The following is a 12,531-nucleotide window of genomic DNA, read 5'->3' as shown; positions in this document are numbered from 1 at the left end:
TCCCACATGCTGCAACCAAAGATCACGTGCCACAGCTAAAGATTCTGCATGCCACAACTAAGACCCAGCATAGCCAAATACATAAACATAGAAGCAGTTCCTTTATAAAGGGACTCAAGTTGGAGCCTAAATTTTTTTGAATGCTGACCTTGCCGCCTACTTAAGTGACTTGACCTTCCAAAGCCCCCCAACAGAGCAGCGAGGTCGTGAAGTCCTACAGGAGCCCAGACCTGCACGTGATCAACCCAAAGGCATTCTCTGAAACTGCATGGGATGGAACAGGGTGTCTCCCTGGGATGGGAGACCCCACCTCAACCCACTGCCCCACAGCAGGCCAGAGCAAACTCCACTGGAAAAGACATGAAGTTCTCTGCCTCCCTCAGCAGGCAGGGAAGAGGTCTGCCTAGGGTCAGGCTACGCCCTTCATGCTGCTCCCCAGTCTCAGAAAATGACACTCAGGGGGGCCCCCCCAGGGCCCAGGGCCCAGATTGTCTGGTAGGGACAGGGCAGGGGAGAGGTGACAAGTTAGCTGCCGCCATGGAGAGAAATGTGGAAGGCGACATGGAGAACACAACCGCCAGAAACAGGACTTTTTCTCAAAAGACCACGTGGATCCCTCTCTTGCAGCAGGGTGTGGTGGAGAGAATAAGCTTGCTATATGGGGACTGAACCAGCCTCTCGCTAGTCATTCATCTTGGGAAAGCCCCTTCCCTTCCTCGAACCTCAGTTTCCTGCTCTGTAAACTGGGCGCACTAACAGTCCTGACTATCATCCCCCCGTGGTGAGGAGGACTCAATACTGCTAACACGTACGGAGCAGAGTGTGGAAGTGCTGGGCCCTGCCACCTTGTGGGTATTAGAACAGAAGGAAGCTCTGAAAGTGAAAGTGGAGTCACTCAGTCGCGTCCGACTCTCTGCGACCCCACGGACTGCAGCCTGCCAGGCTCCTCCGTCCATGGGATTTTCCAGGCAAGTCTACTGGAGTGGGCTGCCATTTCCTTCTCCAGGGGACCTTCCCGACCCAGGGATGGAACCCAGGTCTCCTGCGTTGCAGACAGGTGCTTTACCATCTGAGCCCTCAGTGCCCACCCAACAGCCCCTGCCCGGGGCGGACTCACGCGTTGCAGTAGGGCTTCTTCTCGTAGCCCTTGTAGTTCTTCATGTTGAGGGTCATCTTGCAGGTCTCACAGTGGAAGCATGCTTTATGCCAGTACTGGGGGTAGAGGCAGAGGGAGGACACTGTCAGATAAGGAGGACTTAGGAAGGGGGCTCAGGCCCCAGGAAGGAGCGCTCCATCCCTGGGACCTGAAGCAGAGGGAGGACACTGTCAGATAAGCAGGACTTAGGAGGGGGGCTCAGGCCCCAGGAAAGAGCGCTCCATCCCTGGGACTAGAACAGACACCCCCCAGCAGAAGTGAGCCAAGGACATCTCAGGTCACGGGTTCCAACAGCTGATGACACCTTCCCCTGTCCCACTGGTGCTGTCAGCAGGAGAAGTGCAGACCCCAGAGTGAGTGGGGAAACCCCCCCCACCCCCGTGCAGCCCCAAAGATTGGCTCCACCTCCCCCAGATCACTCCCGCAGCCTGCCTGCCTGAGCAGGAGAAGCCTCATTGCTTATGCAAAGCTGCACCAGGCGTTGCTAAGAAGCCGCTGCTGCTGAACACTGAGGGGCAGCGCCTCAGCCTAGACAAGGCCTAGGGGGACAGGAGAGCCCAGCCCCCATGTACCCAGGCCTTCCCACACCACAGCAGACACACTTGGGCCTGGGCAAGGCCCAACCCCAATGTCTCCTCTTCCTGAGGGACCCCTGCCCAGAGTGTGGGTGAGTGCCCCAGGCTCTAGCTAGCACCCCCACACCACTTCCCTCCCTCCCCTCAACTGTCTCCCACCCCCCAGCTGGTCTCCTGCACAGTGGGCATCACAGCCCCACCCTGGCTAGCTGGGTGACCTCGGTAAGGTCCCACGCCTCTGAGCCACTTCTGTGTCTGCAGAATGGAAACCTTAATACCCATCTCTCTTGGGACTGTTGAGGTTTAAATGAAAAATCACCTATAAAACCCTCAGCACAGCACCTGGCACCTCTAAGTACTCAAATATCAGGTGCTGGGTGCAGCAGGGGTGACCCTCAGCTGAGGCGGCTGGGCAGGAGGTGTGCGAGTGCTGGGGTGCAGGTGGGGCTCTATGGGGCCCAAGCACAGCTAGAAGACCTGTGAGTGAGACTGAGTGATCAGGAACCCCCCAGCAGAGGCCAGGGGCCCAGAACAAAGCGAGGATCAGTCCAGGGCCTCCAAGGGAGGGGGACAGGGTCAAAGACCACGAGGGCAGGGGAACTGATGCAACAGAGGTGACCCCATCCCGAGAAACGCTCAAGCTCGAGAAAACCCAGGCAGAGGAGAGACTCGCCCCTGGCACCTGGCAGCCCAGGACAACGCCCCGGGGTTAGCACCTACCCGGAGCCCAGCTTCCAGGGCCCCGGAATCCGGGCTGTCGGGGTGACCCAGCTGGCCTTTCCCTGCCCCCTTTCCCAGCAGCCAAAGGACATCCTCCTGATTCCTCAGAGAAAGAGGCCAGAAGCCAGGGAAGGGCACAGGAAGGCTTTCAAGGTACCCAGCAAATGCCTGGTTTTTGGCCACCTATCAAGAAATTCCCGAGGCAGTGCTTTTCAGACGTATTTCCCAGCCAAGAGGTGCTTCTGGGCCACTTGGGAGAAAGGGACCGAAAAAAAGGTTAAGAGGTTGGGATACCACCTCCCTCACCCTGGCCGTGTTGACCAGAACCCACAGGGTAATTGTGTGTGTGGGGGGGGGGCGGGGAGGAGTAATCACCTTCTAATAGGGTACTTTTCCTATCAAGGAGACCCAAAGGCCTCTTTAGGAGTGGAATAATGACCAAAGGAACAGGAGAACCCCTCTTTGGGAAGAAGGCCAGAGGAAGTCTGGAAGCAAAGAGGAGGCCAGTGAAGCTGGGCTTCCAAGCCAACCTGGGCCAATCCCACAGCCCTGCCTGATGCCTCTCAGTGTGAAACCCCAGTGCACACAGCCCACTGGAAACCTAGAACAGAGTGGTCCCTGCCCCCCACCAGCCCCGAAGTGAAAGCCCTTCTCCCTCCCGCAATGCCTGGGAGGCGCTGGCAGAACGCCCCAGCCCTGCCACCACCGAGTCTGCTGGCCTCTGCCTGCTTAGCCGCACATGCCCCTGCCTGGGCCCCCGCCTCCCCCCACCCCCGCAGGGGCCTGCCAGGAAAAACATTCTCTGGAATCCAGACCATGACCCACTTTCACACACACATAGGCAGGAATCTGCACTGTCCTGGGCCTGGGAACCTCCAGAGGTGCCCCCTGATTGACCTGGGGGAGACCAAGGGAGAGACACAGACACGTCTACCCTAGCTCACAGCCAGGTACCCACCCTGGAGCCAACCCCCTTGCGGCTGAGTATACTGACCAGGCTAGGGTACAAGGCCAGCAGCCAATTCAGGGGTTCTACAAAATACCCCCTGCAGCCAGCTACCACTGGAAGGAAGGGGAGCCCCATACAAGGGAACAGTGCCCATTTCTATCTCTAGCTCTTCCCCATCTCACTCCAGACACCCCCTGCTCTCAGCTAGACATGTTAGAGGCTAGGGAGTGGTCATCTGTTCTCTTACAGGGGGTCCAGGAACAGAATAATGAAAAGGAGGGGACTGAATGCCTTCAGGGTAACTACAGAACTCCGTCTATGCATCTGTAAAGAGTGGAACTAAAACCCCGGTCCCATGGAGGGGGTTCCATGCTGGGAGGAGGTGACACAGCCTCACTTCCCGCCCCTCTCTGGAGGAGGGCGCCAAGAAAGGTTCAAGAAAATCAGCAGCTTCCACCACTGTGTCCTTTTGGAGACAGGAGAGTGAGGGGAATGGGGGGCAGAAAATGGCAAGTCATTCAATAGCCCCTGTGGGCCAGGCAGACCCAAGGAAACCCCAAATGAAAAGACACCCATCCCTGTCTCAGTCAGGTCTGGTAATGGACACAGTCAGGGAAACATGTCAGTAACACCCCACAGTGACCCTCTGTCTGCCTCTTCTCCCTGCCCCAGGAGCCCTGCCGCAGAGCAGGAGTCCCCTCTTTCTTACAGGCCACAGGTAAGGTTTCAGAGCAGCATTCCTGGGACTCAGGGAGCAGTTACTTCTAAACATGCAACTGGAATCCCCCCCACTGCCCTGGAAGTCCACGGCTTCCCTGTTCACCAAAACCTAGTTCTCTGGTGCCCGTTAGGAGCCTCTCAGCCCATGTCCCAGACTCCAGCATCAGCCTCCACTCTCCCTGGCCTGGAGCTCCAAAGCTGCAACCCACTCCACAGAAAGGCAAACTGAGGCTGCTGGGGGCGGAAGCCAAGATGCCCTGCACTTGGGTGAGGTTGGGGTCAGCCTTTTCTCTCCAGAGTCACCGTAGAGGCTGGGGGAGAAGCTGCTCACAGCTCTCGGGGTGGGGGATGTGGTGAACTCCAGGTCGCTGTGCCTGCGGCCTGGGATCTTGCCCACTCCACCCTCTCCACTCGGGTGCCCTATGACTCAGGGCTAGAGAATGAGACCTCTCCCTCCCTTCCTGTCACCCAGGGTTACAGTTTCTCACTCCTCCAGGAGCAACGGTAGCCCCACCCTGGCCTACCCTGGCCTGGTCACCAGCCTAGCTCAGCTGGCCACCTGGGAGGCTGGCTTAAAGGCAGAGACCATGGCTGCACCTCCCCAGATTACCAGGGAGTATTATTCCTGGTTCAAGAGCTCAGGCCTTGGGCATTCCACAGGCCAGGGTCAGGAAGAGGAGGGCCCACTACAAACATTAGGGAGATAGTGTAAATTAAAGTACTTTTTTGCAAACACAACAGGCAGAAGAGCTGAGCACCAAGAACTTTAGAGCTAATTCCAGCTGGGGCTGTGGGGAGTGAACCGCATGACCTGTCTGGGCCTCTGCCTACGGGGGTCATAATTTACAGGAGCCGTCGCATCTGCTCTGTGAGGCTCCTGGGAAGACTGAGCCTGGCACATTCCAAGGAGTCTATGCAGGGACGGTCATGGGATGACTGTGGGGTGCTCTTAGCTAGGAAACGAGGCACCAAGGCTACAGGCCTTTTCCCCTCTTCTGGGTCCCGTTTCCTTCTACCTTGCTGCCACCTGGGGGGTGAGGGGAAGAGGGGAGGGTACTTCAGACAACCAGAGGCAGGGAGCCCTCCCAATAGGGGAGTCCAGGGGACTCAGCCCACCAATCCTCTACCCTCCTCAATGCCTCCATCTGTATTCAGGAGCTCGGCAAAAGCAAGCCAGGCCACGGGGACACAGCGAGTCCCCGTGTTAGTGCCTCCCAGTGTGATCTAGGACCAAACTTCAAGTCTGTCAAAAGGTAGAGGACACTGTGAGACGCAGCCTCTCTCCCTCCGCAGAGGCCCTGCAGCAGCCAAGGGGGCCCCGTACCACGTAGGTGCTTAATATTCATTGAATGAGCGAGCGACATCACCCTGTTTCTTCCCCAACTCTAATCCCATAAGTTGGGGAAACAAATCTCGACCTCAAACACCGTGGCCAGCCATACACATTTATTCAGCATGAGGACATGCTGGGTAATGCAGGTGGACGGTAGGGTAGCCATCAGAGGTGATGTGGCTTTTACTCACCTAAGCCTTTGGGAGATAAGGCTCAAGGAGGAGGAAAGGCTAACACCAAGAATGTAGCTTGTGCTCTGGGTCATGTCGGGTCCTAGGGAAATTGCAGTGAAACAGGTGAGTCTAATTTGACTCTCTCCTGTTGTAAATGGGTTGTCTTGGGAAGCTGGTTAGCAATTGTGTCTATGGGACTGAACATCCGTCCTCAGGCGTCAGGTCCCCATTCCAAGTGCCTGCCCTTACTGCCTGGAGGGCGGTGGGAGGAACCAGTCTAATACCTGGATATTCCAGGCCTCCTGCTCAGTGCAGGGGTGACATCTCCCCAGGGAAACCTCCTGTAGGAAGAGAGAGGAACCGCCAACTCTCACTTCCCAGGGTGCCCACCACCTGAATGTCCTCTTCCAGAGAGGGGAAGAAAACAGATGGGGAGGGCGCCTTAAAGGGGCTGCACCCTCCCCTCAGACACCAAAGGTCTTTACAGGGAAAGCCAGGTATGGGGCTGGACAGAGTACCCCAGAAAAGAAGAGGGCGCACAGCCTATACCACATCCCCTTCCGGGCACTGTGACAGGCACTTGGGTGCACTTCCCCACCTTCAAGGAAATGACATCATCACACCCATCTGATAGACTGTGAACACTGAGGCCTGGAGCCATTCACAGAGCTGGTGGTGAGCGGACCTGGAACTAGGAGCAAGTGCTCCAACGCCCAGGCTAGTGTCCTTCCAGCAGACACTGCTTCCGCCTTATGTGGGTGGAAGGTGGCCGTTGCCTCTACCCAGTTCATGACTGTGCAGAAGGGGAGCACAAGGAACTCAAGACGCAGAGGCCAAAATCCCTCCCACCAGGGAAGAGCAGAAACACCAGTGTGCAAGGCCAGAGAGCTCTCAGCTCCTGCCCCCAGGCTCAAGTCCTGCCCTCCCGCATGGTCTTTGGGAAGGTCAGCACCCACATTCACTGCACCATAACATGGCCTTTCTCTCCTCCTGCCCAGCCAGGCCCAGGAGAGAAGACTGAAACAGCAGCGGCCCCGCATGACCCCTTCCTCCAAGAGCAGTATCAAAATGATCTCAGAGCCATGGAACCCCACCCCCTCACCCTGACTCAGAGGCCAAAGGTTACTGAGGAAGCTCCAACCCTAAGGAGGGGAAAGACAAAAGAATCCAAGGAACGACCCTTTCCCCCCTCACAAAAAATATCTGACTCCAGGTGGGCCCTGCACCCTCTTCCATCCCATGGGCCCCCAACCCCTGGCCAGTCCAGATGGGAAAGAGGGAATGTGTGGACAGGGGGGCAGCTTTAGGAGGTGAATGATAGGCATGATGAAGAAGGGGACAAAATCCTAGAGGCCTCTCCTCCAGACCAAGGAGGGAATGAGAAGGAAGGTGGATTGCCTTAGGATCTTAGATTAAAAGAGGTCTGGATCCTACCCCAAACTGCAGGAAATACCCAGTTCCACTCTCCGCCCCCCTTCAAAAAGTATAATGGCAACCAGATGAACGAGTCCAGCATGATGGGGGTGGGGGGGGAGGAAGACGCCTAAGGGCCCCCAGGGGACAGTGAATTTCCAGAAGGCCACCTTCCCTTTCCCCCAACATCTCCCCCCTTTTCTTGGCTCCCCCTGAACTCAGCCAACCCCACCCTCCATTGGGGAAACCTGCTCTGAAAAGTTAGCTCTTTGTTCTACAGGGTGGACTCAGCCTCTGAACACAATTTCAGGAGATCTCAGTGAAGCAACCCCCACCCACCCTACTCCAGCAAGCGACCCCGCCCGGGTCCGGCTGGGCGGACCAACGCTGGGAGTTGGCTTCTAATTTGAGGTGGGGGCTGGGAAGCTATGGAGGACTCAGGCTAGCCCATTAACCGCTGAACCACCAAGAGGGCCTGCAGGTCGTCCAAAAAACGGGCTCTCGCAATGGGGCTCGGGTCCTTATCCGAAGGCCAGTTCACCAGACGCAACACTTGCCCGCTGACGGCCCCCACCCTCCAGTCTCCAGGCCAGGAAGCCGGGCCAGTAGCCGCCGGGGCGGACCGCTTAGCAGGGGCCCCAACCTCTGCCCCGCCCCCCCGCCGCCCCCTCCCCCAGCGCCCAGCGCTTCCGCCTACTTGGCGCTCGGCGAGGCGGGGAGAGGGAGCGGCCGTCTGCTCTCACTCTCCCGGCCCTAGGGGGCGGGACTGCACCCCTAACCTTCCCTCACTCCCCCCACCCCCACTCCGGGGCCCGGCTTCTCCACCTCCGGGCACCGAGCCCACTCCTCTCCAGTAGTGGCTGCCCGCCACGCGTGGACTCCTTTCCTCGCCCCAGATCTCCTGGTTTCCAGACTGGGGTCCGTCCCTCACACCCCATGACACCACCCACCTTTCCTCCTCCCGGGATCGCGGTAACGGGGCGGCAGAGACCCAGCCCCGCTCTCCTCCTCCGATCTGGAGCTCGGGGATTGCAAAGACGCGTCTCCCAGTCCCGAGTCTCACCTTATCCAGACAGTTCACCTTCTCCGTGGGGTACACGATCTTGCTGCACCGAGCGCAGTTAGGATTCATGGCTCCGGGAAAGGCTGGGGCGAGGACGCCCGAGCTCGCGCGCGTTCTCTTTCCCCGGAGCGAGCTGGCGGGAGACGGCCGCGGCCTCAACTGCACAGGCGACAGCGACGGCTGCTTGAGCTAGGGAACTGGCCTCCGCCCCCGCCCTCCTTCCCCTAATAAACACAGCGGGGAGGAGGGGCTGTACCGGGGCGGGGACGCGCCGCGGGCGCGGGCAGGGGCGCGCGCGGCGAGGCGCGCTCTCCAGGCTACGTGGGACTGCGCGGGGGCGGGTTCCAGGGAGGACCGCGCGCCCAGCGGTACGCGCCTAGGTGAGCTCGCAAGCAGAAAGGGCCCTGGAATGCGCCCGGAGGCCAGGCGCCAATAGGCGACCTTGCCCAGGGCCCTTCCGCCGCTGGAGGCGGGGCGGGGGCGATCCGGTGGCACATCTGGGCACCTGGGCTGCAGGGCGGGCGAGCCCCTCGCAACCGCCCAGGGTGGGGTTCGAACCCATTCGAACACCCAACCAGATTCGTCAGGTTTGGGGACTTCCTTTGTACCCGTCGGTACCTGGCGAGAAATCCGCGGATCAACGGGAACCCCCCCCCTGCCCCGCCCCTAAGATATTAGCCATGCCCTGCAACATCCTCTCCCACAATTTGTAGGGCGGAGCCCGTCCCTCCCTCCAGGACTCAGTCCCTCGCAGACCGGGTTAATTCTTGCGTCCCCGCGCCTCTGCCGTGCAGCTTTCCCGTAGTTCCCCGAATCCAGCGAGCTTCTGCTTTGGGCTCGATCCCTTTTTCTCTTGCGTTTCTTTCTCCTTACCTACCCTTACTGTTCACCTTTAGCAGTGTTTTAACACCCAAAAGAGCCGCATCCAAGCCAAGGCGTGGCGTGGGGGTATAGCTCAGTGGTAGAGCATTTGACTGCAGATCAAGAGGTCCCTGGTTCAAATCCGGGTGCCCCCTCAGCGGTTTTTTCCCAATTTTTGTCTAGTATAGTTATTTCCTTTTTGATTCATATTTTAACCTCGGGTCCTAGGCTAGAGAAATAGAGAAAAGCTATTCTAAAATTCCTTCCTCATTCTCCAACCTTAACGGAAGGCTTTCGGTTTTACTTCGTACTCAGCAGCAGGAGGGGGTGGGTACAGGCACAAATCATGTACAAAAACTTCAGGTCCCCACGACCCATGCGGGAGGTACCGGGATTTCTGCGGCAGCCGCAGTCGTGTAAGGCGGTTCCAGGCGCTGGTTCAGGAGGCAAGACTCCCCCAACTTGGTGTTTCATTTTGGGTAGGGGTGGGTCTGGAGAAGAAAACCCACAGACACAGATTTTCTCCAACTTCAACTTTCTTTATTACCGGTGACAAGCGCGTGCCCGAAGCACCTTTCCTTATTGCTCATAACACCAGCACAGTGAAAGCAGTTTGAGAATGTGGAAATGGTCAATGCCGACCCAAAATCTCATTTTAATTTACAAAAATAAAGTTATGTCCTGATATAAACTGATATAAACTAATGTTCTCAAACTTGAGTGTGTGTCAGAATTAAATAGGGAGCTCCTTAAAACACTAACCCCGCCCCCCAACTACCAGTTTCTGATACTCTTGGCCTGGAGTGGGACCCCAAGAATTTGCATTCTTAACAAATTCCCAGGGGGTGTTGATGCTGCTAGACCACACTTTGAGAACCACTGAGCAAATAATACAATGCCATTAAGCTTCATAACCTAAAGATGGGGACAGATAACTGTCCACTGCATGACTGGCTGTTATCACTGTTGGGTCCAAGGAAAAAGATCAGAGAGCAAGAGCGACCCTCTCGACTAGGTTTTGCCCAAAAAAAGGAAAAAGAAAGGATAGTGGGAGAGGCATGCTTCTTGAGTCAGGGGGAATTTGTGGTATTTTAAACTTGGAATTTGGTTGTGTCATCCCTCAGGGCCCCAGGGGAATACTACTTGAATATTTTTTTCCCCACGGCTCCCCTTACTGTCTGGAGAAGAAAGTGGCAATCCACTCCAGTATTCTTGCCTGGGAAATCCCATAGGCTGAGGAGCAATGCTTGGGGTGGCAAACAGTGGGACACGACTGAGCATGCATCACTGTGAGACAAGTCGTGAAGCTGGACAGGGTGATTAAGCAGAGCTGCTGTGCAGATCAAAGCTCAGAGGTGAGAAATAGCTAATTTTTCACCCCATTCTTGGACACTAGGCCTCAAACTCCACCTGTAGGTTTATCCGGCCAAAACCCTGCCTTTGAGCTAATATAAAGAAGGTGAAAGGCGTCCACTTTTCATCTTAAATCTGTGCTGTGACTTCGCCACTATTATGAACTAGGCAAAATAATATTGCCCCGCCCAGGCATTCCATTTCTTCCCCTCCAAAGGAACTATGATTAACATTAAACCAGTAAGTCCTAAAGGATCTCAAACTGGAAAGGTATCAGCCTTCTTTCTACCTACTGAGAGTACAGGTGAGTGGGCTTCTTGCCAGTGAGTCAGCGCGCTCACTGGAAAAGTGGTGGAGTCATTCCTGTGTGACTCTTAGGGCATCTCTCTGGTTAAGAGTATTTTCTGAGAATCTCCAGAAAGTTTTGGATTCAGAACATACCTCTGACTTTGTGTTAACTTGTGACTGTGAAAAATGGAAAATCAGGGAAGGGGGCACCCGGATTTGAACCGGGGACCTCTTGATCTGCAGTCAAATGCTCTACCACTGAGCTATACCCCCTCTGCTGGCAGTGTTCTGGTAAATGCTTTTTACATCCATTCTAGACTTTTTTTTTCCCCTGAAAATTCTTTTCCCAAAATCAGTTCCTTCTTGCTACAAGATATTGAATAGTAATAACGAGGAACAACATTAAAAGACCTAGTAAAAACATGGAATTTTGAAAATATGTGAACTTTTGTCTTTTCTAAGTTCAATTCTTTATCCGCGATCCCAGTCATCTCTTCACCCTAAGAAGTCAGAGAAGAGCTTCTTGCAAAACTGAGTAAGGCATCCTTTCTCCCGGTCTCTCTAAAAAGAATGCAAGCACCAGCTGAACAGACATGTCCACTGAGAGACTTTCCCTGCCTATGTTCTCTAGTGGTCCCCTTCTATTTTTAGGAAACAACTACTTTGTGCCCATTGTAGGTACAGAGCATACTTTCAATAGAGAGGTACAAAGGTTCTCATTCTCACTGACTTTAAAATCAAATGGAGACAGAATAGAAACAAGTGCACAAATGAATAAATGAATAAGGAAAATGACTAAAATAAAAGACAAGATATGTGTTAGGGAGGTACGAGTGGGTATTTCAAGACGCATAGTCAGGGAAGAGTTTTCTTCATAGGTGATTTTGGAGTTGAGATGTAGATGACATGAAAGAGACAGCTATTTGCCCATCTGTTGGGAGTGGGAATTCCAGTTAAATTGGCTGCTGCTTTGGTCCTAGGGATGAAACTATAATTCTAAAAGGTGCATGCACCCCTACGTTCATAGCAGCACTATTCACAATAGCCAAGACATGGGAACAACCTAAATATCCATTGACTGGATAAAGAAGATGTGATACATATATACAATGGAATACTAAGCAGTCAAAAAAAAGAATGAAATAATTCCCTTTGCAACACTGTGTGGACCTAGAGATTATCGTACTAAGAAAGGTCAGAAAGAGAAAGACAAATACCATATAATATTACTTATTTGTGGAATCTAAAATATGACGCAAATGAATGTATCCAGGAAACAGAAACAGACACACAGACATAGAGAACAGGCTTGCAGTTGCCATGGGGCTGGGGAGGGATGGCTTGTGAGTTTGGGATTAGCAGATGCAGACTATTACATAGAGAATGAATAAAGAACAAGCCCTACTGTATAGCACAGGGAACTGTATTCAGTATCCTATAATAAACCATAATGGAAAACTATAAAATATATATATAAATATATATAGCTGAATCACTTTGCTTATACCTGAAACTAACACAACATTGTAAATTAACTGTGAGTTTTGTGCATGTTAGTCACTCCGTGGTGTCCGATTCTGAGACCCCACAGTCTGTAGCCAACCAGGCTTCTCTGTCCATGGAATTTAATAAAAAAATTTTAAAAAAGAATGACTCTTCTTTTTTGACTTCACTATCTTGGTGCATGTGATTTCCTGAGATAAAGAACACTGAGAAAGGAGTAAATTTACAAAAAAAAAAAAATCCTCAAGAGTGTCTTTTTAAAACTCTGAAACAAAGGTAATAAAGTACAGCCCCCTAGCCTCATAGACTTCACGTTCTCGTATAAGGTCAATATGCTAAGTCTGAGGTGCCCAACAGACATTTAAGAGGAGATTTTAAGTATGCAGCTGGAGATCCAGTTATTTCTGAAGTTCAGAAACATGTC

General features: G+C 54.1%; 1 protein-coding gene and 2 non-coding genes across 3 annotated transcripts in view; 1 reads left to right on the top strand and 2 right to left on the bottom strand.

The window, feature by feature from the left end:
- LASP1 (LIM and SH3 protein 1) overlaps positions 1 to 8,369 on the bottom strand; it is a 40,087-nt gene extending 31,718 nt beyond the window's left edge. The window contains exons 1-2 of the mRNA XM_018064990.1: positions 8,103 to 8,369; positions 1,118 to 1,212 (exon numbers count right to left, since the gene is read on the bottom strand). Of these exons, the coding sequence (XP_017920479.1) occupies positions 1,118 to 1,212; positions 8,103 to 8,171 (164 nt within the window). The 5' untranslated portion in view covers positions 8,172 to 8,369. The remainder of the gene's footprint in view (positions 1 to 1,117; positions 1,213 to 8,102) is intronic.
- On the top strand, positions 9,047 to 9,118 carry TRNAC-GCA. Its single transcript has one exon. It is a non-coding gene; the product is annotated as a tRNA-Cys (tRNA).
- TRNAC-GCA lies at positions 10,806 to 10,877 on the bottom strand. Its single transcript has one exon. It is a non-coding gene; the product is annotated as a tRNA-Cys (tRNA).

The sequence above is a fragment of the Capra hircus genome, chromosome 19 (genome assembly GCF_001704415.2).
Source record: "Capra hircus breed San Clemente chromosome 19, ASM170441v1, whole genome shotgun sequence".
NCBI classification, from domain to species: domain Eukaryota; kingdom Metazoa; phylum Chordata; class Mammalia; order Artiodactyla; family Bovidae; genus Capra; species Capra hircus.
This window is presented reverse-complemented; position numbering and strand designations above follow the sequence as displayed.